The sequence below is a fragment of the Marmota marmota genome, unplaced genomic scaffold (assembly GCF_001458135.2).
Source record: "Marmota marmota marmota unplaced genomic scaffold, marMar, whole genome shotgun sequence".
NCBI lineage: Eukaryota > Metazoa > Chordata > Mammalia > Rodentia > Sciuridae > Marmota > Marmota marmota.
In genome coordinates, this window is record NW_026000005.1 from 45,068,647 (window position 1) to 45,087,096 (window position 18,450).

General features: G+C 43.2%; 1 protein-coding gene across 1 annotated transcript in view; it reads right to left on the reverse strand.

The window, feature by feature from the left end:
• The window catches only part of Dner (delta/notch like EGF repeat containing), a 294,692-nt gene that overhangs the window by 177,529 nt on the left and 98,713 nt on the right, over window positions 1-18,450 (reverse strand). The window contains 1 exon segment of the mRNA XM_015481018.2: window positions 666-1,016. Within this exon segment, the coding sequence (XP_015336504.2) occupies window positions 666-1,016 (351 nt within the window).

Here is an 18,450-nt window from a genome sequence, read left to right on the forward strand (position 1 = left end):
TTAAAGGTTTGTATTGTCCCAAATCCACATATTAAAACCCTAACTCCCAGGCTGATAGTATTAGGAGGCAGGGCCTTGGGCAGGTCATTAGCTCACGAGGGAAAAGCCCTATGCATGGGACTAACTCCTTATAAATGAGGCCTGAGGGATCCTGGTCCCCCTTGAACCATATGAGGTTACAGTCAGAAGGCACTTCTATGAGTAAGTGGGCCCTCCCCAGGCTCCAAATCTGCCCTGATCTCGGACTTCCTGGTCTCCAGAACTGTCAGGAATAAACATCTGTTGTTTATAAGCCAGCTAGTTTATGTGTTTTGGTTACAGCAGCCCAAACAGACTAAGACATACCCTAGGAAGGAAAATCAGTTCAACAATGACTTGATTATTTGACTCTACACTGAGGTGTCTGCCCCCAAATCAAAGATTATCTCACAGAAATGTATGTGGATATCACTCCAGAAAAAAACCTCCTTCACTTTGGTTTTCATTGACTCTTTTCATGCTTGCAAAGCCATGATACACACAGGTACAGAATAACATTACCCACGTTTTGGTTCAATAGAAAACTTTATAGGTCTTCCATCTTTATTGCTCAGATAAGAACCACTAGAATTATCTTAACGTTTCTGGTTTCTTATGTGAAAATATACACCATACCATGAGCTCACCTCCACTTGATCCCACTTCATTTCTACAACTTTCTGCCCAGTTTTCGGCTGCCAGGTTGGCAGTGTCACTGTTGCCTGAGAGCGTGGCAGGATTATGTCAGGCTCCTGGGTGGCAGGGACAGGCTGAAGCTGTCTGGGCACCATGGACTCGGTCCAGCCAGAGGCTGGGAGACTGGGAAGTGCCTGTTCACAGTTGGGACCTTCATAGCCCTCGTCGCAAGTGCAGAGGTAGCCATCGCTGTTGCTGCTGCTGCTGCTGCTGCTGGGGCTGCTGCTGGGGCTGCTGCTGCTGCTGCTGCTGCTGCAGTTGCCATGGCGACAAGGGCTGCTGGCACAAGGATCTGCAACGAGCTGAAACGAGACCATAAATGGGTCAATTATTCCCTCATAAGAAAAGCGGTGCGATCACTGGGAAATTAGCTCCAGTCTCAGAGTCACTGTGATGTGGAAACGCTGTTCCTCTGTTCTCAGTTATGTGTTTCCCAAGGTCATCCCAACACTGACCTTGCTGCAGAGAACAGGCACCCAGCCTGTGAAACTGCAGTGGAGAACAGCCTTCCCCCAACCCCAAACCCCAAATTCTGCTGATTTCAGGATCCCGTTATTTGGAAGAATTTTCTAAAACAAAAATCGTTAACACCGAGGCGTATTAGGAAAAAAACAAATTTGACATTTGTAGCTGTCTGTCATGACAAAGGTTTCAGGAATCTAAATTGGAATCTCCTTTTTCATATCCTGGACCTTTGCAAAGTTTCCTCGTGGGCAATGATGGACCAATTTCCCTGCCCTACAGAGTGGGCTTACCTGGGTCTCCCAATTTCCTTCCTGCTTGGCAACCCTATTAATTCAATAGCATCACTGTTTGCATGAGAACTGAAGCTGGAAGGGGGGTGCTTAATAGAATTTAATGACATCTTTACCTCATTATTTTGGAGAGTGATTACAAAGACATGTGACCCCCAATAGATAATGGAAGACAAAAATTTGGTTATATGTCTTCACAAGGAAAGAGTTTATCTCCGAGTCCTTTGCAGCTGACCTCTGGGGGGGCCATTTGTTGGTACTTGGGGACACTAGAAAACAATGGGGAAAGATCGACTGCTCCTCTGGAGGCCACAAAAGGGGTCAGGTACGTCTCAGTACTATTCAGTTATGATTTGTTTCTGTGATAAAAGAAAATGAGATCTCTGGCTGCTGTACCCTGGGCTTTGCAGAGCTGATTGCAAAAAGGATTCAGTACAGAGTAGATGACAGAGAAACGGGGCCCTCAATTCTCTTGTTGAAATGAGTTCACACACATAAACACACGTGGGTAGAATTCTGCCTGGTGAAACGGCTACTCCTTCTGCTAATTATCCTCATCTAACAATTTCCAACCAGCTCCTTAAGAAACAGCAAGGGATTTGGGATTGAATCAAATGAAGCTCCGAAAACACCACATTAATTCTGTGCTATTACTTGGCAATTCCATCACAGAATCTCAGATAAGAGTGGCCGGGATAGTCCCTGAAGAGATGCTCAAACATTAATAATTTAAAATATTGATCATCTATCAAATCAAAGTAAAACACTCTTTCCAAGGAAGACAAAGCCCTTGCTAATCTGGGCCCTTCCTACCTACCTTCTGAGGTCTTCTCCTCCCGTGGACCTTTCTCCTGCCCTGCACCCTCCCTCTCACTTTCTGTCCCTTGACTGTGCCAAGCTCATTACCACCCCAGGGCCTTTGTGCCTAGTGGCCCTCTGACTGGGATGACTTTCTCCAGACTTGGCATGGCTCTCTCCCTCATTTCATTTAGTTCACCACCTCAGAGAACACTTCCCTACTATGCAATCTAAAATAGTCCCTTTCTTCTATCCCACAAAAACATGAGTTCCATGAATGCAGGGACTTAGCTGCACCACTTGCTATCCCTGTTATGCCAAGGGACGCAGAATTCATGGGAGGACTTTAAGATGTTGAAAGAGAGAGACACAGATTGGTGGATTGATATCTGGGAAGCCGTGTGTGCTGGGGAGGATGTGAATGGCTCATTTGGTCAAGACGTTAGCTCATGGCTGATTTATTTTTAGGAAGGCCTCGTGGAACAGTGTCACCTCAGGGATTGTTTGACAGGAAGAAGGAAGGATTTAATTAGCTAGAACAAAGAGGACAATAAAGCTATGCTGCTCCGTAAATCAACTTTAAAAACATCTGAGGTTGGCCTAGACACTAAAAGGGATTTTCATGCGTGCAGACAGAACACAGGTACACGTTAAACGACAAGGATTCACACAAGAGCTGATCCTGGGAGCCCGGCCTCACCGCACAGCTTAGCGAAGGGTGCTGCCTGGCGAGGAGCACCGCGCTGTGGCCAGAGAGGCCCTGGGGTCTCTGCTGTCATCACGGCTCATCCTGGGGGAACATGGGGCTCCTGGAAAGAGGCGCCAGGCACAGCCTGAGCCAGCATGTCCCCCCTCCCACAGTAGAGGCCACCTGGTCCCCAACACATGGCCACTACGTTCTCAAAGAGCACTGTCGTGTGGCAGTTCCCTTGTCCTCCCAAGAGCCCTGAGCCTGTGTCAGAAAGGGAAGGTCAGAGGGAGAGAAAGGCCCATCACAGCCAGAACAATGCCACGTCCTCTGACGTCCACATTTGATATCCAATTATTTTCATGCAAAAAAAATCCCCGTGGAGAAGGCAAAAGGCAAGGGTCCTATTTATGTAGGAGACAAAAAGTAAAGATGGGCTAAATGTGGGTGAATGAAAATCACTCCGAATGCTTTTTAGAGTAAAGGTAGACGAGGCCGATGCTCAGTGAACCTGACAGGCCTTCCTGCGCACCAGGGGCTGTGCCAGGCCTGGGGGTTAATGTTGAAGGCACAACAGAGCCATAGGCCCTGCCCCCAGAGCGTTCATGTCTAAAAACCTAGTTCAGCACTCAGGAGAGCCAGCGCCACCTGCCAAGCACTGAGCGTTGAACAGTTCACATCCCTAAGTTCCTCCCCACAGCCTCTCAGGTATTTATCATCCATTATTTTGTACTGAGGCTTGGCACTGACTTTTACTCAGAATAACAGTCAAAGTCTTCACAAAATCTTCCTGGCCCCATGTGATCTACCCACCCCAGTCTCTCGAACCTCATCCCCCCACACCAACCCCAGCACTGCTCCTGTAAGTCCCCAGATACTCACCTGCCTCAGGGCTCTTGCACCTACTCAGCCTGCACTGCCCTTACTGCTCATTGCTGCCCTGAGCCTACTTCAAGTCTCTGCTCCCAGCCACCTTCTGAGGAGGGTGTCCCCAAGCATCCTATGTGACAATGTAGTCTCCAACCCTGTCACTGTTGACTCTTCTCGCTTTGGTTGATTTTTTATAAAACATCTGTCATCTAACATATTGCTTTTTTAAAAAAATAAGATATTTTCTATCTTCCTCCATTGGAATATAAGCTTGGAGAGAGCAGATTTTTTTTTCTGTTTTGTCTACTTGAGGATCTGCCCCCAGCACCAGGCAGGTGCAGGCAGGCTGCAGAATAAACACACAGTGAGCAGGTAGGTGATTGGTGTTATGAAGGAGCTGCCAGAGCCCGGGAGCTGTGTAGAACAAGTCAGGTTCTCCAAACCCAGTCCCAGGCTTGAGAACATAAGTCAAAGGACATACGTCGGTGTCCCCACGGCAGTGTTTTCACATCTGCTATAGAACAAGGGGAAGTCTCTGCAGCCCGAGCCAGAAGGCAGAACCAGCCCAGCCTCAGCCCTCACCTGGAGGGCTCTGCCAGCCAAGCCACCTCTGTCCTCAGAGACATCTGCGAGCACCACCACAGTGGGCACAGGTGCTTGCAGACAAAGCTGGATGGCCAAGGACAGGGCCCACAGGTGACAGTCCCACAGGTTAGGAATGGTGCACTGGAAGGAAAGCAGGAAAATCAGCAAAGCCCTGAGGTCCGCCATCAGGGTTGTGGGGATGGGAGGAAAGCATGCTCAGCACACGGGATGAAGAACCATGTGGAGGCCAGAGACGCACTCCCAGGAAAGACGACAAAAGCTAAGAGTTGAACTGTCAAAGGTGCAGATCTCTGAAAGGACTCAGAGCATAGATGATGTGACAGAAGACACACACACACACACTCACACACGTGTACACACACTCACACACGTGTACACACACTCACACACGTACACACTCTCTCTCTCTCTCTCTCTCACACACACACACACACACACACACACCCAGGGCTGCAAAGCAGGGGTCTAAAGCATCACAGGGGCATCGATGCCTTTTTTAAAAATCACCATTTCATCCCATGCTGCTTCCTTGGCTTGTGAGTTAGGTGTTTCACTAACAGAGACAACTATCTGCCATCAAAATCTCTCACACTTCAGACCAGTCTCATTTTAAAAATTGTCTGTTTTAGTTCATAATGGCAAATGCAAGGCAAAATGCAAGAATTAAACTTTAAGCAAAATCCTGGCATCCTGAGTATTTACTCCGAGTGCTGCTGTACTATGCACCACAGTATTTTTTTTAAGTTGTATTTTATCTCATGGTGGAAAAGTCCTGTGGTAGAGGTCACTACTGCTCTCGAATCCCATTAAGTTTGAACTATAAGCAGGTAATAACCAAACTGCCAAAATGTGTAATGAGGCAAAAATATCATAATTAATAGACCTGACTTTGGGAATACTCAACATTTAATAGGTGATATTTTAGAGCCATAATTTCTAGTTTCTAATGATGGCTGGAAATGATTAAGCTTTTGTAATGCCAGCTATAATAAAAAGTAAAGAGAGAGCCAGCAGGTTAATGCTTTCTGCTTACAGGTAACCAACGGGCTCATTTGTTAAATGCTGTATGTTTGCTGCATCCGATTAATTTTCTATTTAAGCCAAATTTTTTTTCCACATCATAGAACTAACCTGAAGTTGTTCTTTTCACATTTATCTTAGACTTTTTACCAGTGTAAAATAATTTATACTGCAACCAAGAGCATATAAGGGGGCATGGCCCAGAGTGAGGTGGGAGCCCAGACCTGAGCACAGGTGTCTGCCAACCCTGGAGCTGGTGGCTCCAAGACCATCACAGTGTGACATTTAAGCCAGGGCCTCTTTTCTGGCCTTAAACTGTCTAGTACCCATGCTTCTGGCAATAACCATGTCCCCTGCAGCATACAAACAGAAGCATGAAAGGTCAGAATTAAGAGAGATATTTAAAAGGCTCACTTACAGTCGTTAGGTATAATAAGTGGAAGTTAAAGGCTTCTGCAAGGTGTGAATGTGTGCACCTGCACCCCCTGAGGTGGGCCTGCGGAATGGCCCGGATTCCCTTTCCAGGTGGTCCTTCCAGGACAGATTTGAGAACTGGCAAGCTTTGTCCCTGCCCATCTTGTACTTGACAGAAAATTCAACATGGCTAATCAGGAATTCATGTGACATTCATCAAGCACCTGTGATGTGCAGGGCAGGGTTTCAAGTAGAGGGCTCAGGAGAGGAACAAAGCCCAGTGCTGGCCCTCGAAGAGCTCCAAGCCAGGAAGAGCCAGGCTTACTTATTTGGATTGCACCGCCTACTCTACGCTTGCTTCTGTGCATGTCCACAACTGCCATCATTCAACTGAGCAGAAGCCCCCTCCTTCATATTAAACTAGACGAGCTTCAAAGTCCTCATGCTGAGCTGGAGAATGGATTCATAATTGCAGGTATGAAATGAGAAGCTGACAAGTCTCAGAGCCAGTTTCTTTTAGAATGACACTAGTAGCTTTCAACAAAATCAGTAGCAACTGGCTGCTCCAGTAAGAAGAGGCAGCCTGGGAGTTTTCGAATGGAAAGGGGAGCTGACCAGCCGGGCGGCCAGCATCCTGGCTCCAGCCCTGTCTGACTTGGGACATGCTGCTCACCCGCTCCAGACACACATCCCTCATGCCGTAAGTGAGGGGCTGGGGCAGAACCTGCAAGGTCTCCTGCAGCTTCATGATTTACGATCCTATTGACAGCCACTCGGCTTTCATTGCTACTGTGTTCCAAAGGTCCAGAGAAGAACCGAGCAGACTAGAGTCCACCCCCACTCTCACTTATGACCATGCTCAGTGGGCAAAGACATCCTGGGAAACAGGAGCACCTTTGAGGAAACCCAACGCAAAGAAGCCGGAGACTCACCAGCACTGATGGAGCACATTACATGTCTGCTACCATTTGCATATGATTTGTCCCCCAGGGTTCATGTGAAGGAGGCGTGGTCCTCAGTGTAGTGACGTCAAGGTGGAGGGGCCTAGTGGGAAGTGCTTAGGTCCTTGGGAGTACTGCCCTCAGAAGTAACTGATGTGATCGTCATGGGTCCCAGTTGCTCCCTGGCTACCTGTCTCACCACGTGACTTTTTCCTCATATGTTCAACCAGTGATGTCATTTGCCACGATGTGATCCAGCCAAATGGGCCCTCACCAGAGGTTGAATCAATAAGGCTACCCATCCCAGACCTGGAGCCTCCAAACCTATCAGCTAAATAAGCCTCTTCAATATAAAGACTCAGCCTCAGACATTTCATTATAGTAACAGAAAACAGGCCAATACTATCGCCACCCTGGTCACTGAGGGGACACAGGAGCTCTGAGTAAGAGGGAAATAACTGAAGTGGAATCTGTATGTGGTGTTAGCAATAAGCACAATGGTCTTATTTTATAATTTGAGCAGCAGAATCAATCAAGGAACTTTCAATATGCATTCTGATGTGATATTAGTGTTCTAGGAACAGAAAGTGTCAATTAAAGCCAAAACAAAAGGCTTAAAGCAGGGTTTCTCAACCTTGGCACTAATGACACTTTGTTGTGGGAAGCCACCTGCACATCCGGGATGTTTAGCAGCCTTCTACCAGATGCCAGTAGAACGCCTCCCTCCAGATATTGCCCATGTCCCCTGGGGACAAATTATCCCCAGTTGAGACCACCACCTTAAAGAAAGACATCAATGTATTCATTTCATCAGTAACTTTTTAAAATCCATACAACTCCGTATATAAAGTTAAAAGCCAAGAATGTACAACTAATTCCCTTATTACATGAAGAATTCCAGAGATCAACACCTTAGTAAAAAGGCAAAGAAATTACCCAGCAAATACAGAATCGTGCTATTTTATTTCACCTTAAATAACTTTGCGTGTTTATTTGTATTTATGTGAAAGGAAAGTGGGGAAGGAAGGAAAGGAAAGGAAAGCAAAATGAATCACTATTTTAGTAAATGGTCTGAGTAGCAGAATCAATTAGGGAACTTCTTAAAATGCAGATTCCCCAGCTCTAAACTGATAATCAGAAATTCAGACTAGAAATCTGTATCGTTCAACATTGCTCAGATGATTCTGATGCACCTGGTCCAAACCCAAAATTTAGAAATTGTTGTTATAAACCAAGGATGGAAAACTATAGCCATGGGACAAATCCACTCTGTTTTGGCAAATAAAGGTTTACTGGAATCAGCCTCAGCCACCTGTTTTGCCTGACCACTCGCAGCACACTGCACCACTGCTTGAGCTATTCTGGCCACAAATATATGAAAAAAATATTTATTGCTTGGCCCTGGCCCTCTAGTCCACCATCCCCTGATCTAGGTGGCATGGACTTGGTGTTTAATAGAAGAAAGAAAAGAGGTAAGTGGGGTCACCTGGGAAGACTTCAGAGAAGGACATCATCCTGAGCAGGGCCATATAAGTTCGACAGCGAGAACATCTATTTTGTTTGTTTGTTTGTTTGTTTTTGTTTAACCCTATTCTACTCTCTCATTGGGCTGGCAGCACCAAGTCATTAAATAACAGAAGGAACTTTTGCAATACAATTTATTCTTCCAATCATTATCACATGCAGGAATGCAGCAGAATGAATCTTGTCACTGAGAAAGGAGTACTTCCTCTACCACGGAGCAAGACCACAAGGAAGGGTCATATTCCCATCATTCCGTCCACGGAGGGAACGTGGACCCTCCCGCTACCTTCCCACTATCAACTGCACTAAATGCATGTGAGTGCTGGGCAGCCCAGAGCAGAGGCTAGACACAGAAATAGGTGGAAGGACCATGGGCTGGGAAGGGTCACAGAGTCCAAGGGGCCTGGAACCAGCAGGCAAGCCCCTATCTGCACCTTCCAGCTGGGAGAGAGCCCAACACAGGTGACTCCAGAGCTCAGAGCGTAGAGTTACTGGGAAATGAGAATGAGCAATCGCTACCCTGAGGTGCCGTGACACATTAGAGAAAACCTGGGCTTCCACTCACGTGGGCATGACCTTGGAAGAGGTAAGGAACTTGCCTGGGGCTCAACATTCTCACCTTAAAAAAAGATAGGACCAGAGAGCTCTAATGTCCTTGGATTTCCTAGTGTAGTGTTTCTGTGTTGGATGGAAATAGTAATCACACTGGTTATAAGTGTCATCTTTGAGCTAAAAGGGAAATGAACAATGTTGGGTCCAACTGTCACAGTATTTTTGTCTTAAAAAAGGAATTTTTCCCACTTTCTTCAATAAAGATCTCAACTACATTCCACACCAACTGCTTCCTCACTTGGAGTAAAGATATGAAAAAAAAAAAAAAATCACTGTGTGCTCATGCCAGGAGGACACCCAGCCAAGAACTGCAGCCCAAGAACTTTTTTTCAAATCCAAATAATAAAAATTCTCATTCCCTTTACTGAACCCAAACTATATATCTTCCTGAAATACACATTCCTGTGTTTTGATGTTTCTTTATTTCTGGGTTAAGTGCTCTAAATCCACTCAAAAAAATTTTTCAGAGACCCACCTGGGCAGCCGATAGTGGAGTCAGCTCTCTTGAAGCCAGACTGTCCTGATTTTGGCATGTGTGTTGAGTTACTTTTTTAGGAAATTTCAAGCACATTCCGACTTGTGACTTTGAAATAAATGCGTGTAAAAATAAACTCTTCGGTGTCTAATTGTTTCCTACGTTCTCAAGGTGTCTCTAAAACATACAGCATTTTGAAATTATCTTGAAAAATTGCAGTTTGTTTCTTTAAGCCTGGTTAACAGGGCAGTCAACCATCATCCCAATGAATCTTGAAGCCCTGCTCAGTTGCAGATGTATCAAGAATTAAATGAATTTTTCTTCAAGAACAGGCCTGCCGTCTGTCCCTGGGTTTCCATATTTAACACAGTTTGGAAGGATGGCACTAACTACACTTACTAGTGGAGGCACTCTAACCTCAAATGACATCTTCTCCTTGTTATTCAAAGACCAATTTCTTGAATCAGAAATTTGCGAAACAATTCTAGTGCATTTATTTTGGCTTCAGATCTCAGGGGAGTCACTTGTACACTGTAGCCAACTCCTTTTACAAAAGAACAATGCCTGGAATACAGGAAACACGGCAACCTGCTTCTCCCTGCCTGCTCCTGAGAAGAAGCCTGCAGGCGAACAGGGAGTCAAATTCCTGTGAAGTTTGCACAATTGTCTCCACGGATGTAGAATTAGACCAGAGACCCTGCACCTAATAGGAAACAAAAAGTAGGCCCAAATCTTCATCATGTCAGATTTAGCCCCTACTTCCTTAACAAGACTCCTAAAGAAATAAAATGAAGAGTCAATAAATAGGATGGGTTCAAACTGAAACCCTTCTTCTCAGCAAAAGAAACAGTTGGGTGAAGAGAGAGCCTATAGAATAGGAGCAAATTTTTACCACACACACATCAGATAGAGCATTAATCTCCAGGATATGTAAAGAACTAAAAAACTTAACACTAAAAAAACAAATAACCCAATCAATAAATGGGCTAAGAAATTGAACAGACACTTCTCAGAAGAAGACATACAATCGATCAACAAAAATGTAAAAAATGTTCAACATCTCTAGCAATTAGAGAAATGCAAATTAAAACTACTCTAAGATTTCATCTCACTCCAGTCAGAATGGCAGTTATTAAGTATACAAACAACAATAAGTGTTGGCAAGGATGTAGGAAAAGAGGCACACTTCTATATTGCTGGTGGGATGGCAAATTGGTGCAACCAATCTGGAAAGCAATATGGAGATTCCTTGGAAAACTTGGAATGGAACCACCCATTTGACCCAGCTAACACATTCCTCAGTTTATACCCAAAGGACTTAAAAACAGCATACCACAGTGATGTAGCCACATCAATGTTTATAGCAGCACAATTAACAATAACTAAACTGTGAAACCAACCTAGATGCTCTTCAATAGATGGATGGATAAAGAAACTGAAGTATATATACACAATGGAATATAACTCAGCATTAAAAAAGAATAAAATCATGGCATCTGCAGGTAAATGAATGGAGTTGGAGAATATCGTGCTAAGTGAAATAAATAAGCCAATCCCAAAAAAAACAAAGGCCAAATGTTTTCTCTGATAAGTGGATGCTGATCCATAATGAGAGTATGTAGAATTAGACCAGAGACCCTGCACCTAATAGAGGAGGGAAGCATGGGAGGAATGGAGGAACTCTGGATAGGGCAAAGGGGAGGGAGGGGAAGAAAGGGGCGTGGGAATAGGAAAGATGGTGGAATGAGATGAACATCATTAACCGAGGTACACGTATGAAGACACAAATGGTGTGACTCTACTTTGTGTACAACCAGAGAAATGAAAAACTGTGCTCCATTTGTGTTCTATGAACTGAAATGCATTCTACTGTCAAGTATAACAAATTAGAACAATTTAATTAATTTAAAAAAAGAAAGAAAAGAAAAGGCCTCTGATTAAAGTCAACCTCCTTCTAGAGCAAAGGATTTGGCCCACTAGGAAGGGAAGGAATCTTCTTTAAACTGGCCAAGTATCTACTTAAAAAAAAAAAAAAAAAAAACTGCAGCAAACATAATACTTATTGGTGGCATGTTGAAAGGTTTCTCTCTGAAACCAAGAACAAAGCAAGGGTGTTCACCATCACCTCTCCCATGGAATGCTGCACTGAAGGTCCTACCCAAGGCCATGAGGCAAAAGCAAAAAGCAGGTAAATGAATTGAATGGGAAAAGGAGCTGTCACCATTCATAGTCTATAATGTTTTAAGCAGATAAATTATTAGTATATGAAACTTCAGCAAGTTTGCTAGATATAAGGTCAAATTTTTTAAATATTTATTCTTTAGTTGTAGTTGGACACAATACCTTTATTTTATTTATTTTTATGTGGTGCTGAGGATCAAACCCAGGGCCTCACATGTGCTAGGCAAGTGCTCTACTGCTGAGCCACAACCCCAGCCCTCAATTTTTTTTAAATTGCATCATCTTAGCCACAAAAAATAATTTTTTAAAACGATGCTGTTTAAAACATATCCCAAAAAAATCAAATACTAAGGAATAACTCAAATAAAAAAAATACAAAGAAGTTGTAGTTGAGTGCCATCTCTCCAAACTGTTAAATATGGAAACCCAGAAATATTTCAAATGTAAGGAAGTGGGTGCAGGGGAGAAAAGAGGAATGAAAATGACCAAATTATATTGTTGTATTGTGTGCATGTACAAATACAGAACAACAAATCCCACTATTATGCATGATTATAATGTATGAATTTAAATTTTTAAAAAACATATATTTATAGAGAGAGAGAGACAGGGATATTCTAGTCAGAGATCAGAACACTCAATATTACAGAGATTCACATTTCCCACCAAAGCTGTCTAGGAGTTCAATGCGGTTGCAGCAAAAATCACAACTCTCCTCCCCATCCTCCTCCTCCTCTTCCTGTATAAATAGTCCAACATAGCCCAGATATTCTTGAATTAGCAATGTAGGAAAGCTTGGTGTATACAAGGTCAAGAACTTGAAAGCTATGGTGATTAGAACAGTGTGATGTTGGCAAAGAGATGAACAGACGAATGTAATACATGGGAAACAGAATTAGTCACATATAAACAGAATGGTGGGATAAATAGGATCTTTTTAATAAACTATATTGATATGAAGAAAAAATGAAGACTTTTTACACATAAACAAAAAAAATCCAAATTGGATTGTAGATCTGAATATGAAAGATAAAATTTAAGCTTCAAAGAGATAACAGAAAAGCATATCTTCATAACCTCAGAGTAAGCAGATAATTAACAACCAAGATACAAAGAGCACCACCTGTAAGAAAGGACATCGAAGAACTGGATGGAACAGAGTCATGAACTACTTCTCATTAAAGCACACCAAGGCGAGAATAGGCAGGCAAGCCACTGGGCAGAGGGAGACAGGTGCAGAGGGAGACAGGTGCAGACCTGCAGCCCACAAGGGGCTCTTTCTCTCCTCCAGAGAAGTCCTGACAGCCCTGAAGGCAGGGGTGATCCAGCCCACAGAGCATGCACAGGAAATCTGAATGGTTTTCTTTACCAAAAAAAATAGGTCCAAAGGGCTAATAAATATTTTTTTTTAAATTACCCAATTTTATCAGTAATTAGAGAAATACAAATTAAAATCACCCAGGAGCCCACAATCTATTTACCAAAGACTGACAATGCCAAATATGAGGATCTAACAGCAAGGGAGACATGTTGTTACGGGGCTTGGGGAAACCACTGGTTACCTATCAAGGCTGAATGAGGTATACCCTGTGGCCCAGAGAGCCACCTCCACCTCCTAGATAAACACAGGCAAGGCACACAGAGAGGCAGATGCAGAAACACTCGGAGTCTCAGGATGTGTGAGAGCCATGAAGTGGAAACCACCCAAGTGTCTTTTTAAGAGCAGAATATATATGGCATTTGCCAATAAGTGGATGGAGCTGGAGAATATCGTGCTAAGCAAAATAAGCCAATTCCCCCCAAAACCAAAGGCCAACTGTTTTCACTGATATGTGAATGCTAATTCACAATAAGCGGGAGGAGCAGGGGTTACTAGGGAAGAATAGAGTTACTTTAGATTCCGTAGAGGGGAGTGAAGGAAGGGGAGGGGATAGGGGGATAGGAAGGAGAGTGAAACCAAGCAGACATTAGTGCCTTCTGTACATACATGACTGCAGGGCCGAGGTGATTCTACAACATGTACAATCAGAAAAGTGAGACATTACACCCCATTTATGTATAATATATCAAAGTACATAAGTGCATTCTACTGTCATATATAACTATTTAAAACGAAATTTTAAAAAAATAAAAAGAGTAGAATATATAAATTGTAGAGTATCACATCAAAAATTACTAAGTAGTCATGAGGTAGTTCTTACCATAGATATATGCAATGATTTTAATAAATTCTTCAAACATAATGTGTTTTCTATTTAGGTACAGCTTGCAAAGGACCCTTTTTGTGTGTTTACTTTGCAATGCTTTAATTTTTTTCCCAAATACTCAGTATATATTCAAAGCTAGCTTACTTGGACCCACTAGGAAGTCAAAGGTAAGTCCCACCTTTTGCAGCCTCCCTGACCTTCCTTCTCCATACCTTTCCCCATCACTCACTCTGCTCTCCTGCAGTCCAGGGTACTGCAAAACAGGGCCTGACAGGGCAAGGATCCTGGGTTTGTTTTATGCAAACAATAGTATTCTGTTATGAAGCTTGAATTTTCTTTCTTCAAATTGATATTAATTTTAAAAATTAATAGTAGCTACCTCGGGCAACAATGTGGTAAAGGAAGCACAGTCATATGATCAGTACAGCCACTAGGCGAGCGGGCTGGCTAGGCATCTACACACACGGATGAATGGCAGAAGGCCTAAGTTACCCATTAACAGGTAACCGGTGAATCATGCATAATTTTATCACATGAAACTAGAGCAAAGAGATGCTCACAAGATGCTGTGTGGGTGATTAACTCACCAAGGGAATTTAGGAAGCTTTCCTGTGTGGAGTGAACCTCAAGGGTCAAGGAAGAACCATGCAAGGAAAGAAATGGGAAAGGGGGTCCTGACAGAGAACAAGCGCAAAGGCCGTGAGGCATTAAAAAAGTGGTATATTGAGAGAAATGCAAGGAATTCTATTTTGCTGGAGAATATAACACACCATAGACTTTAAAAACAAGATTTATTGAGAAAAATGAAGATCAGTTTGTAGTATGTGATCGTAATGGTTTAGATATGAGGCATCCCCCAAAAGTTCCTGTGTGATACAATGCGAGAAAGTTGAGACGGGAAATGATTGGGTTACAGGAGCCTTAACCTAATCAGTGCATTTATCTTTCGATTAACAGGGTGGTAACTGTAGACCAGCAGAGTGTGGCAGGAGGAGGTAGGTCATTGAGGGCGTGCCTTTGGGGTATTCTATTTTGTCCCTGGTGAGTCGAGCTCAGCCTCTCTCTTCTTCCTAGTCCTCATGTTCTGAGCTGTTTCCTCTTCCACCACCATGCTCTGCCTCACTTCCAGCCCAGAGCAACTGACACCTCTGAAACAGTGAACCCCAAATAAACTTTTCTTCCTCTAAAATTGTCCTTTTGGTCACAGCAGCAAAAAAAAAAAAAAAAAAAGCTGTCTGCCAGGAGGGTGATGCATGTGATAGGGTCAACCTGGGGACACGAGGAGGCATCAGAATCCCTGCAGTCATTCTGGGAGAACGGATGGAGCTCAGGGGAGGGTCCATGCAGAGACAGGAGGAGGCAGCCTGGTAAGTGGGTGAGGAAGCTAGCTGGTGAGACGTGAGAGGCAAAACAGGGCAGAAGCTGTGTGTGGAAACGCCTAGGATTCTGACTTAGACAACCAGGCAAATAGTAGGGTCACTCACTGAAATATGGACTCGGGGAAGAGCAGGTCTGAGACGGCTCGGGAAGCTGGGACTGTGGATTTGAAGCCGGAAGCTACCTAGGTGTCTAAGGAACAGTGGGTGATGTCCTGGAGTAGCTGTAAACACAGATTGGGTGCTCAGAAGAAAGGAACAAGCCAATTCTCCTAAATTACCAGAATACGGGGGTGGGTGACCCTCTCATGTACTGCAGGAATTGGGGAGAGGGCAACAGCATAGGCTGGGAGGGGTCAGACAGAGGAGGCAGCAAAAGATTAGAAAGAAAACAGGAAAAAGGGAGAGGAAGGGCAGGGGTTAAATGTGTTAAGAGACCATAAGTACCTTTAAGTGCACTAACTCATTTTCTCCTAAAAAAATAAAATAAAAATAAAAACCGTTTAGTAGATAGTCTTTCTAAGCCATAGTTCCCTATGGAGAAATGAAGATACTGAGTAGATATTCCAAAGCCCACATAGATGTCAGAGCTGTGATTTGAACCCAAAACAGAAGACTCCAAATGGCTCCATATGGCTTAGAGCCTCTTACCTTATCTCCTTAGGTAGAGAAGTGGTTTTGGGGAGAAGAGTGTGGCCAATTGCCGTGGGCTATACAGAACAAATTACCGGAAAGCAGACACTGGATTTGACCCTGGCTACATAGAGGAGAGCAGTTAAAGTAGTTCTAAAGGCTACCATTCTGTGGATCAAGGGATGGAAGAAAGGATGCATGGGACACAGTGGGAAGGGGACTATGACCCCAATCAGCTGTCCCTTAAAGCCAGAGGTTTTCTTCCATAAAGAACAAAAAAAAAAAAAAAAAAAACCTTTATGGTTTGAAAGAAAGAACAAAAGAAAAAAAATAGTGAATTCACAAAAGCCTTACAAACTAGAAACTATGAAGGAAAGAAACAAAGAAGGACAAGAAGGTCAGGACAGAAGACAGAAGGACAGTCAGCAACAGACGGGAGTCTACAGTCCAGCAGTGAGGGCGGAGTGGGAGGATGGGGTGGAAAGGCACCATTACCCTGACCTTCAAGCCCTGTCACACGGGACAGCCTACAAGACTGTCCTTCTATTCGTCGTCTTACAAGGCATAGAGGGGTCACCTCCACCATGAGCAGCTGACTCTTACATCACCAGAGAGCTGGCACCTGTAAAATTACGTCTGCAGAAGCAGCATAATGGGGTGCTATAGCTTCAGAGACACTACAATACTGATCATCCAAATTATCTCTTTAAAAAATGCAAATATTTAGCATTTCCAATTAAGGCATGAAATTAGAAGGCTAGAAAAGCCCACGGGGGAAATTGTCAGTAAAGAATAACCATAAAGAATGAAGAGCTTTTCAGCAAACTAATTTTTGAGCACAGAACATCTTCCGATTGTTTTAAGACTTTTGATGAAACCAACCTCATTTATGAATGCTTGCCAACGGGACCATGTGAAATGTTACTGTATAAATATTACAGACATCACAACCTACCTTGCATGTGCAAATGCTGTAGGCTCCCAGAAAAGAAAAACTTTCTTTATGGAAAATTTCACTACTCAGGACATTTTTATTGGTGCACATTAATTATACAGAATGGTGGGTTTCACTATGCCATGTTCATGCATACATAAAAATAATTTCATCAATATCACTCTCCAAGAATAAACAGATGATCAGACCCTTCTACAGTTAAAAATGTATTTTTAAAAAAATAGAAAAAATAAAAAATTCTTCAATTCAAAGGTGAGTTTTGAAGGGAGGTATGGGAAAAAGAGGCTATTCAAGTTCCAAAAATGGTAAGAGAATCCACACCACAGAAGACGCTGCATGGCCACAGAGATTATGGACCTGGAAAGAAGACCTAAGAGGCTAGGGCCTTGGGTCCTGGAAGTCACCTGAGGGTGGAGACGTGACCTGGAGAAGAGGGGTGGCTCTACTGGACCACATATAAAGCCATTCGGGCCTCCAAATCTGCCTAGAAAAAAGGATGAAAGGGGAACTAGATAAACCCATGAACGGAAAAACTGACACTTCTCCAGGATCTTTGAATGAAAAAAGAGTTGTCCAGGAGTAATCAAAACCTCCCACCTCAATGTCCCTTGTGAAAAACAATATTCCTTGATGTGGCCATTGTAAGCCAAGAAATTAACATTAAAAACTTGCTAGAGAAGATAATGCTAAGTGAAGTTAGCCAATCCCCAAAAAACAAATGCCGAATGTTTTCTTTGATATAAGGAGGCTGATTCATAGTGGGATAGGGAGCGGGAGCATGGGAAGAATAGAGGAACTCTAGATAGGGCAGAGAGGTGGGAGGAGAAGGGAGGGGGCATGGGGTTATTAATGATGGTGGAATGTGATGATCATTATTATCCAAAGTACAGGTATGAAGACACGAATTGGTGTGAATATACTGTGTATATAACCAGAGATAATAATATGTGTAATAAGAATTGTAGGGCTGGGGTTGTGGCTCAGTAGTTAAGTGCCACTGGGTTCAATCCCTGATACCAAAAAAAAAAAAAAAAAAAAAAAATACTCTGAACCACGTGAGGGAAAATTGAAAACTGCACAGTATGCAGAATTGCAGGTTAAAAAGTCAACAAAACCCTGTCCCCTGCTGCATAAATGTCCATCGTAAAATAAAGTGAAAGGCTTAAAGTTGATCTGAAACTTTAGTTTCCACACTTTACTTCTTTAACTGACCTGATTAACTGTCCTGATACCTTTAGTAAGAGGACTTCTTCCACAGAAGATTAATAGCTAATAATAGCTAAGAATTCCAAATGCTTACATTATGCCTGGCACAGTTCTCAGTGTTTCCTGGTACTAACCCATTTAATCTTTGCTGTAACCCTATAAGGCAGGAACCATCATCTGCATGTTATCTCTGAGCCTCAGAGACTGAGTAACTTGCAATGGTCCTACTGCTAGGGACATGATGAGAATACTAATCTAGGTAAAACAACACAGTTTCAATCAAAATTGCACATTTTCTAATATATCAAATTAGATCTAAAACTCACACAGATGAAAAGACCAAGTATTTTCAAAAAATGATTTTGGAAAAGACTTGTTTTTTATATATTTGTGATAATTGTAACTTGCAATCCCGGCAGAGGGGTTAGATAAATTGGACAATGTCAGAAAACAGAGCACACAGATTTACCCTACA